Source organism: Vipera ursinii (assembly GCF_947247035.1).
Source record: "Vipera ursinii genome assembly, chromosome: 1".
Taxonomy (NCBI): domain Eukaryota; kingdom Metazoa; phylum Chordata; class Lepidosauria; order Squamata; family Viperidae; genus Vipera; species Vipera ursinii.
The window spans coordinates 292,824,669-292,835,421 of NC_139512.1; the positions used below are offsets into that span (position 1 = coordinate 292,824,669).

A 10,753-nucleotide genomic window follows, 5' to 3' on the forward strand; every position below is an offset into this window, starting at 1 on the left:
CGGTTCTGCTGTGGGCTGAAGTAGCATTTCCTTTCCTTTCTCTTTTCCACCCACACCACCCACACCTGTGCAGCAGTGTTTCTCTTTTATCTCAGTACAGGTGTGGTCCTTTACTCTTAAAGTCTTAGGGAACACAAAACCAATAGGAAGAAAAACTCCCATCAGTAGCCTTGAGTCTTTCCTTCTACACACAGACATTAAACAAATACAAAAGCAGTTCATCAGCCTCTGTGGAGTGACAATAGTTTCTTGTTAAATTCATCAGTCAATCTTCAGCAATTCTAGTTAAAAGAAGCTGTCATTGTTCAGTGTTACAGGCTATTCTTTCCTGTTTAGTAATACGTAGAAATCAGCCCACCTTTTTTAAAAAAACAGTGTTATTACAAAGTAAGGGTGTGGCTGCTTGTTATCTCCTGCCCAGGGGTGTATGAGCCTGCAGGAAGACAAGACAAAAAATGTAGGGTTACAAAAAATCATAGAGGTTACAATTACTTTTTTCCTCTTTTTCCTTATAAACAGCTATTGATAAAACAAACCAAAAGTATGGTTTGGCACTTTCCTCACTTCTTTTGCATTCAAGGAAAAATATCTGAAGCATCATTTTCTGACGGCTAGGCATAAATAAATAGAATATTTTTCTTTCATGTATAAGTTCTCTTGGTGCTGGACTTCCTTTTCCAGATATGATTTGTCAGCATCCAGGAATCCGTTGTTCTACACTTGTCAGGGGAAAGGACCATTTAGTAGAAGCCTTAATGAAAAATTATATTCTGAAGATTGCTGCTAGCTGCCAAGTTAAATTGATCAAAGTGCTTCAGTGCTTTCATGAAGAACAGGCCATTTCAGAAATTACAGAATCATAAGCGTGGCAGGGAATTGAAAATAGAGCTCCACTTCTGATCTCTTAACAGCGTTCCATGTGTTCAAACACCTTGCACAACCAAGAGTTCCAATACTACAGTGGGAAGTAATTCCAATTCTGCTTCAGAACATCTACATATGTGTTTATGTATATGTAAAATTAAAGGTATATCCGTGCCAGTTCCTATCAATCCTTGATACTCTTTGTGTATTTTTTAGACGAGCCTGTTCAGCCTTCCTTGTCAACCAATAAGAGCATGCCTAGTTACTGCAAAAATGATGACGGTGATATCTTCTTAACTGCTGAGTCGTGGAAACCAAATGTTTGTACCAGTTGTATTTGCCTGGACGGTGGAATCAGCTGTTACTCTGAATCTTGCCCACCAGTATCCTGTGAAAGACCTGTTTTGAGGAAAGGGCAGTGTTGTCCTTACTGTATAGGTAAGCACTGTAAAGGAGAGAGAAAAATATGATGGGACTGCTTTTTCCCCAATCTTATTTAATATTAAGATGGTCTGCCCATTTGGGACTTAATTGTATTTTTTTATTTATCTGTGATACATTTAAAGCATATATTGAGAACTATAGTGTAATTATTGATTATACCCTAGTGCTGTTCTTTGTGACTAAGTATCAGTACCGGCAATATCATAGGTAATGTTGCATAATATTATTATGGTATTGTTAAAATTAACTATTGAACAAATCATAACAAAAATAGATTTATCGTATATTTGAATTTTATCTAGCCCTAAAGGAAGGGAGGAAGTCTTACTACCTATCTAATCATTATCTGATATTATATTTTGCTTGCTTTTCAATTATGCCTTTCAAGTTTTGGGGAAGCAGAATGATTGTATATTTTGTTTCACTTGATACTGTTAACACAAAAGAGAGGACATGTTAATATTGATGTTTTCTGTAGTCTAGAGCTAAAATCATAGCTAACATCAGTTACAGTCATATTGGTTCAGGCCATATCCAATGTTTTGCATTTATTGCATTATATGTGAAATCATTCTGTGAATATCTTTATTTCTGCTTTCTGCAAAGATTGTATCCATAAAAACTATGAGTATCTGGGAAAGCAAGTGACAAAATGTGCTTTGATGACGTGATACAAATATTGCTACTTAAATTTGTATGTAAATTTAATAAATTAAATAAATAAATATGTCAGGCTAGAAATATAAAATCACAGACAGCTGTTAGATGAAATATTAGCATATTTTGTTGCAGGTGGTGCTGGCGCTTTTTTAATTTCTTATTTTAATTTTTAGCTAACACGTAAATTTTTCAGTGGTTACATATTTTTCCATAATTAAGTGGGTTTTCCTCTGGCTATACATTGTGTATATGAGCTGTGTGTGTTTGCATATGTACATATATAAACATAAACATATATACATATACACAAAAAACATACTTAACTAAGTTCATCCTTTATAATTTTCTGCCACTTTTTGCTTTCTCCTAACAAACTGAAATAACAAAATATGTTTAGAGTTCAGGCAACTGAAAATGAAAAAAGCTCATATTTCTCTCAATTGCTATGAAATAGAGAATTTTGTTCCCATTTATTGTGACAGAATACAAAATTCACATCTTGCATCTTATCAGCTCAAGCACGATCTAGGTGTCCCAAATGACTTCTTAAAATAGAAAACTAATGTTAAGATTTAGATTCCAACAAGTTTGCTTTTAATACAGTTAGCATTCTACTTTTTTGCATGATATAATTTTAGTTGAATGAGTACTTTCCAATCCATCCCACCTCTATTGCAATACCTCCGTATTGCCACTGTGTTTTCCTTATTAATGTGTTCATGTGAATTCCCAAGGGAATCAATTCTGAAATTTATTTCCAAAGCAATTCTCTCAAAGCCCTTCAGCTAGGAATTCATTTTATCAAGAGTTGCAAAGGTTCTGCTTGGATGTAAACCCAGAAATGTATGAACTATAATATAATAATAGGTGGAGGTAATCTACTAATGGAAGAAGAATAGTTGAATATGAAGTTTCAAAAATACTAACACAACTGAGCATAATAGATGATTATTCTATTCTTGAGCTGTGGTAGTACAATGGTTAGAAGGCAGTATTGCAGGCTAATTCTGCCAACTGCCAGCAGTTCGATTCTCACCAGCTCTAGGTTGACTCAGCCTTCCATCCTTCCAAGGTCAGTAAAATGAGGACCCAGATTGTTGGGGGCAATACGCTGGCTCCGTAAACCGCTTAGAGAGGGCTTTAAAACATTATGAAGCAGTACATAAGTCCAAGTGCTATTGCTATTTTTAATGCTTGACCTTTTTTTTTTCTTTTGCTAATGGAGTACTATTCCCTATTTCATGTTGATTAAGCAGATATTTGCAGGAAAGAACAACCAGGCAAGTTAAAAACAAATGAAAATGAAAAGTTAGACCTGAAAGGCTTTGTCTCTTCCAATTAATGCATTTGTATGGCATGTTCTTTCAACAGAAGACTCGACAGCAAAGAAGGCAGTATGTCATTTTAATGGAAAAACCTATGCAGATGAAGAACGTTGGGACATTGATAGCTGCACTCATTGCTACTGCTTGCAGGGTCAGACGCTTTGTTCCACAGTTAGTTGCCCCTCTCTTCCTTGCGTGGAACCAATTAATGTGGAAGGAAGTTGCTGTCCCATGTGCCCAGGTAAGTTAGATTCTGGTAGTTTGTCATTATATATTTTTTTACATAGACATTAAATAATAATTTGTCCAAGATAAGAAAATATTTTTTTATTAAATAAAAGGTTCTACTTTGATTTTCGGGTACCCAGTACCCGAAGTCAAGACTTGTTTTCAGAAACTTTTTTTGGTATCTCTACAGGTAAGTCCTTGGCTTACGACTGATTACTTAATAATTGCTCAAAGTTACGATGGACTCAAAAAAACCCATCCTCAAAGTTACAGCTGCCATATCACCCCTGCAATCACGTAATAACATTTGGGGCATTTGGCAACCATCTTGTATTTATAACCAGTTGCAGCACATGATCACACTTTGCAACCATTTTGCCTGTTTGTGTATTTTGGCAATTACATGGAAAACAGTAAAAGAACATCTTTGTAAACAGTATTCCAAGACTTTATAGTTTTCAAATCTTGTTCTGTTTATAGAGGCAGAAAAAAGAATGTTTTTTTAACACCATAATTCGAACACCCATCTGTTCTTATTACCAGTGATAAGGACTAGGTTTTTATAATGCTATTATCAGACACATTTTCTGCCTCTTTTACTTTATAATTTTAGGCAGCCTATTTATACCTAGAGCTCTGAAGAACTAAAAAAATACTTCATTAATGTATTGCATGTTTTTAATATATTAAATGTAGAGTCCATTTTAAATAGCTTTTATTCACATACTTTGTTAACAATGCTGGTATCTGGGTTAGCTATCAGTTCCTTATTATTTTGCAGAAATGTATGCACCTGAACCTACCAACATTCCAATTGAGAAGACAAATCACAGAGGTGATAAAGAACTAGAAGCACCAGTCTGGCCTACATTCAGCGAAAATGATGTTGTCCATATCCATAAAGGTAAACACCATTTAAATCAATTATCTCTGCATAAAGCAAAGACACTTAGGTAAGCTTCAGACTGTTTTTTCTTAAAACCACTTTGGCAATGTTAGTATTTTGAAAGATTTTTAGGAACGCCAAGTTTCACTATAAGAACTTGGTTTTCTCTAAATGAGTTGAGCTACAGTTCTCTGCTGGGTGGAGATGAGAGGCCATAACACATTCTCAGCCTTAGACTGGGGAAGTCTCCCGTGGTGAGAACTTATCTTTGCCGTTAGAATGGCTTGTTTAAAGCAGAAGAATAGGATGCCTGTTCAGAACAATTGTTTATATTTCAATCTAATATAGGATAATCATTTCTGTAGCCAGGAACTGCACATTATTTAACTTTACTTCTTACAGTCTCCAGGAACCATAGAGACATGATGTTGATGTGGTAATTGAGGGAATGGAGGCAGGAATTCTTCACTAAATGTTGATGGGGCTGTTTTGGTTTGGTTTTCCAGACATCCAAACCATTCTTTAATAGCCCTTTTTCCTTATTTTTTAAAAGTGAAGAATTACATTGCTCTACTCAGCTTTTTGACATTAACTTTTAGCAGAGCTTGCAAAAATTGCCAGAAGAACTGCATTTGGCCCAAATGGGTTGGCTACATTTTTGCTGAATACATTTGTGTACAGGAGAAACGTGTTTATTCTGCAAGTCAATTGATCATGGTTATTGTAGAAACTGTTAAAAGGCATGAGAATCCAATATGTAGCTAGCAAGAAAGAGGAGGGAAAAGAATTTTTTTCAGGAAAAATGTTTATTAGAAGCCAGATTCCAAAATACCCACAAGTAAGCAGAACATAAATAATGGCAACTCCTTTCTTAGAACTTCCTGAACTGGAGACAAATTTAGCAAATTTGCTTAATGCAGTTAATTTGCCCCAGTGATTTTGGTAGGTCTCTGTTAGGAATGATTAAATCTGTATGATTAAGCCCAGTAAGTGTTACATTTAACTCTTTTTTTAATGAACCACTTATTTCATTACCACCTATTGATATCTTTAAATAGGCAACTTTCTGGACTGTTTACAAAAGAAAGCAAAAATTATAAAATAAAAGCTCAACGGGGGCAAAAACATAACATTCAAACAATACACTGTCTACAACAAATCTACAGAACTACAGTCTGCATGATATTTATATAAATCTTACATCCACAAGTGATGAACTTTCTCCAAAGCGCAATTCAGTGCCCTTCCCTTTGTAGTTATGCATGGCAGATATAATGTAATCTTTGCTTAGGCAAAGTCCTTGTGCCTCTGGGGAGTCTGAAACCCTGGATCATGTCTTTCCAATGTGTAGATTCTACATGGAGCTATATTTTCAATTAATTTTGCCCCCAATTGAACGACTGCTTGGTTACTTAAACACAGATGCCCTAAATCACTGTTTTATTGGTTTTGAGCCTTAGGCTATGTCATTTCCAGACCCAGTAACAGAAGCACATCATGTACCAAACTGTTATAATACTATTATATTTTTATTTATTGGATTGTTTTAACCTATTTCTGTACTGGACTTCAATCATAATAAAGATAATGCATGTAAAACATTATCAATATTAAATAACAAGCCAACAGCACAACAGTAATGTACAAATCCTAATATAATTTTCCAGTGGATAGACTGAAAAATCTGGAAAAGGCAGGGTATTTAAGAATAAATATTTGTTAATAATTAAATAATTTATCAAAATTATTTAAGAATAAAGTTTCCAATTCCTACTTGTTTAACAAAAACAATAATAAAATCACTGTAACGGTGAGATGGGCAGCATATAAATTTAATAAATTAAATAAAATTACATTTTCCACTTAAATTATGTTGCCAAGATGTTTAGTTCTAATACTTAGAATTCATTAATACAACAAATAAACGTCATTTGTTAAATGTTTGTGTGCACACAATAGATTTGACTAACCTGAAGTTGTACTTGACCTAAGTAAAACTAACTTGAATCTAAATATTTCTTATCGTATTACTTTTAGTTATGAACACGTTATTTGGGAAAAAAAATTATTTCTCAGGTTAATATGTATGCTATTTTACCATCAGCTACTCCGTTACGTTATTTTTTATTGGTAATTTGCTTATTTTTACATTTTACAGATATGGGTCACCTTCAGGGCGAATATAGAGAAACGAAAGGATCACAGCCAAGTGCAGAAGCATCTCTTGATTCTCTTGCCTGGGTAACTGTACCCCTCTTAACAGCTCTAGTTCTTATAATTGCACTTTTGTTTATCAATCAGAAAAAGCAATGGATACCAGTCTCCTGCTACAGAACTCCAGCAAAGGTAAGTAACTGGCTATCTTGAATCAGTTGGGCAGTTACACATACAATTAAATAAGATCAGACAGTTGTGGAAATGGACATCTGCAAGCTTCTTCCCTGAGTGTTCCCTAAGGATACATTTTCTGAAGCATTGTTTCTTTGGAAGATTGATTGCAGTTACAATCAATTTCAGGGATCATGGCTTTTGGAGATTCAGGATTGATTAAAGAAAGGGGTTTTCTTTTTCACGTAGCATATAGTTAAACTGTAGAATATACTGCCAACCACTGGAATTATTGGGTTGGTTTAAAGGAGACAGAAAGATTCATAGAGGATAGTTGTTTGGACACACACACACACACACACACACACACACACACACACACACACCAAAACAGAGAGAGGAAGTATTCAATACTAGTTGCTGGAAAGCAGTGTTGGAAAAGACTCTCACTTCAATCTGGGCTTGCAATGTTCCAAAATATATCATGTTGACCACTGTGACAGAACACACAGGAGTTAAGTGTTTCTATCTGAGAGAACCCTTCTTATGTTCCTAAACACTTGCCAATGCCCAGAAGAATACAGTAGTCATTTGCTCAAGTATGTTCTGTATGCTAGGGATCATTCTAATAACTGAATGTTAATTATTTTGATTATAGCTATCAATTATTTTATTTACATGCTTTTATTACAAATGGAGCCCTGAGCAATGCAAAGAGATAGTATGTGTTTGTGCTCTTGGCTTTTGAGTCTGATGGTATTGTGGGACTGAGTGGCTGACTGTCCCTTATCTTTGCAATTAAGAAGACACTGTTTAGTAGGGAATAAAAACATACTGTACACAAAATGCTCATTTTATGTATTGTGTTTCCATCCACACAGCCTTCCTGCTTAAATAATCAATTAGTGTATGTGGACTGCAAGAAAGGCACCATGGTTCAGGTGGACAGTTCTCAGAGAATGCTTAGAATTGCTGATCCAGATTCAAGATACAGTGGATTCTACAGCATGCAAAAACAGAGTAACTTACAAGCAGATAATTTCTATCAGACAGTGTGAAAAACTGCAACTCTTACCAAGAAGTTAAGAAGAAACAAAGGCTGAGTCTGCTATTCAAATAAAATTAGAATCATGCACTTGCTTAGTGGATTGTATTGGATTTGTGACTTCATGTACAGCTCTAAGACCTTGTTGGGATTGACTCTGATTCCTGCAGTGTGCCAGAACAAGCATTCCCACTTCTGACCAAGTGTTTTCCTGGAACCAAAGTTTTAAAATTTGTTGATGTTTTGCTTGTAACATAGTAATCATGATTGTTTGGGAAGAGGAAACTGGGGTAAACTTGCGTGGTTAGAACAAGAAGCTGCAAAGAATAGCTGGTCAGCTTAGCTTGGAGTCAAATAATATCGCTTTTTGCTGACACTCCAAATTGCATTTATTGCAGTGAAGTATAAGCAGAACCCTGACAGAATTCAAATCAGAACATTTGAGGTGCTTATGCTGCTAAAATAAATCCGTAGGATAATCTATTGCATGATAGGTGCAGGATAGCTGCAGCTCTATTTTTCTATCTGGTCAGAAGCTGCAATAGTAAATGAATGATACAGTGAGGAAAACGTTAAAACAAAAAGGGCAAATATATTGAAGATAAGTACAATTATACATTGTGCTGCTTTTTGTTTTTCATTTTGATACTAATTGACCAGACTGGCAATTAGCAAATGTATAATTCCTGAGAAGAGCACTGGATCCTTTGGCAACAGTATTGAAGGGGGAGAGGAAAAGTTAAAACACCGTTTGATTCCAGAACTCTGGGTGTGCGCGCGCATGTATGTGTTTCTTTTACTGTTTTATCAGTTTCAGGTGGTTCACACACCAAATTATCTTTGAAGAAAATGATCTTGTTGGATGAAGATCTAGCTCAGATTCATTTTTGTATCATGTTAAAAGGGGGGGTGTCTGTTACTGATTATGCAGACTAGAAGCAACTTTCATGCAAGGAAGCTGCTTAATTTTAATGTATATTACTCAAGCACCTTTTTGGAAGCTCAGAAAGAAAGATCATGCTTCTTTAAAACTTTAGCTTTATAGAAATATCCATGTAAATATCGTTATGCTTAAAGAAAGCATTTGTGTGTCTTTCCGTGTTTGTGTTTATGTGTATAGTATTTTATATATGCATACACATATGTATAGAATATGTATATGTGTATGAATATATACATATAAATACACATATACTCCTACTATATATGTATATATGTATATATACAGTATATATATGCTATTTATATATACAGTATATATCAGTATAATTTTGTATTTTCCCCGTTGAATGTATTTTTAACTGAGATTTTACCCAGAACAGAAACACAGGCATTCCATATTATTACTTAAACTTGCGTGTGTAGAAAGACAAGATGAGGTTATCTCATTTTATCTAGTTTTATTTGATTTGGAAGTGTTAGGATGCAAATGAGCGTGTGTGTGCGCGCGCGTGCCCTTGTCTTTGCATACATATCCAGTGTGTGCACAATTTTAGCAGTAAGCATTAGTATCGCTACTTGCTACATTTCAGGGTGTGTGTGTGTGTGTGTGTGTGTGCGTTTTTTATCCTGCATGGCCTTAAAAAGGCTTAAAATTCAATGCATTGGCTAGAAACACTGATAATGTATAGGCAGCACTCCTCAATTTCACAGAATAGCAGTATCTGCATTTGGACTTATTTCAAATAGTTGTTTGAAGCATCTATTAAAATAAAGTCCACAACTCACTGAAGGTTTGTTGCAGCTTGACTTGTAACTTTAACTGTACACACAACTTTAACTTTTCCAGACAGGTCTTGGCACTTTTATACTAACTGCCCAGTTGTGTGTTGCCTCTTACTTTCACAATTGCTTGTCCTGAGACACAGATACCCAATATGTTTAATGTGAAAAGAAAATGTATTTTTTGTAAAGGAACTCTCAAGTATTGTTGTAAATACTTGGTCAGAGATTACTGAACTTTAAAACTGAAAAACCTAATTTATTATATGACCTAATTTATTAATCTGAAGATTATCAAATATCTTGTTTTAGAATATCACAAAGTGTTCTAGCTGTTTGTGTCAAAGAGAAAAGGTAATAGGTGTATCATAAAGGCTCAGTGTTTTTTTCTATTATGAATTCAGTTTCCAAAAGAATAAAAAAAATGTAGCCCCTCTGCCCCCCCACAGCATTTTATCCTTAGTATAAAGACACTGAAACAAACATTACTCTCCCATTATTCAGATTCTGTCATGGTCAACCATTCATTCCTTTCTTAAAGAGTAAACGGTCTTTATCGGAAAATTGTAAATGCTTGCTTTGTTTTACAATCAAGGCCATATTCTGAATGATACTTGCAGGATATAGGACATGGTGTAAAATGTTTTTTTTTATTATTTTATTATTATTTTAAAGATATTATTTATCCTATGTGCTGTATTCATTACACTCTTTTACTTTGGTTCCTGTTGTGCTCTTGTAAGAGAAATGCAGATACAATTTTCTGAAAAATAACATAGATGCATATTATGGCACTTGGAGTGCGCTGCAATTTGGCAGGTTGCTTGTTTACTTTTTAAAATGTAAGATGGTTTCTTGTAATTTGGCTCTTGGCAGCACAATAAAAATTAACTTGATGAACTTTTCATTGCTGTGAAATGAGTTTTTCTCTATTGTTTTAATTTTGTTTTAACTTTCCCAGATTTGTATGTTGACAAATACCTTTCTTGCAGTATATAGAACACTTGTTAAGGATCTAGCCATTTTGAGTTTTGTTTCATAATACTCCATTACCCCCAGCCCTTCCCATCTTCTAAGGTTTGAATTCAGTATTACAAGGGTATCAGTATTAAATCCTCGAATGATTCCTCAACCTGTTATTAAACATGATTGTTCTCCTCTCCCTAAACTTCTCTCAGCATTTCTGATATTCTTGTTCTAGTGTGGAAATGTTATTTTTCTTGAAAAATGAGCTAATATTCTCAGCATGCA

General features: G+C 34.7%; 1 protein-coding gene across 1 annotated transcript in view; it reads left to right on the forward strand.

Annotated features, from left to right (window-relative positions):
• CRIM1 (cysteine rich transmembrane BMP regulator 1) overlaps window positions 1-10,406 on the forward strand; it is a 147,743-nt gene extending 137,337 nt beyond the window's left edge. The window contains exons 13-17 of the mRNA XM_083373320.1: window positions 1,081-1,302; window positions 3,340-3,534; window positions 4,303-4,425; window positions 6,566-6,753; window positions 7,617-10,406. Coding sequence (XP_083229446.1) covers window positions 1,081-1,302; window positions 3,340-3,534; window positions 4,303-4,425; window positions 6,566-6,753; window positions 7,617-7,793 — 905 coding nt within the window. The 3' untranslated portion in view covers window positions 7,794-10,406. The remainder of the gene's footprint in view (window positions 1-1,080; window positions 1,303-3,339; window positions 3,535-4,302; window positions 4,426-6,565; window positions 6,754-7,616) is intronic.
• Window positions 10,407-10,753: the final 347 nt, after the last annotated feature.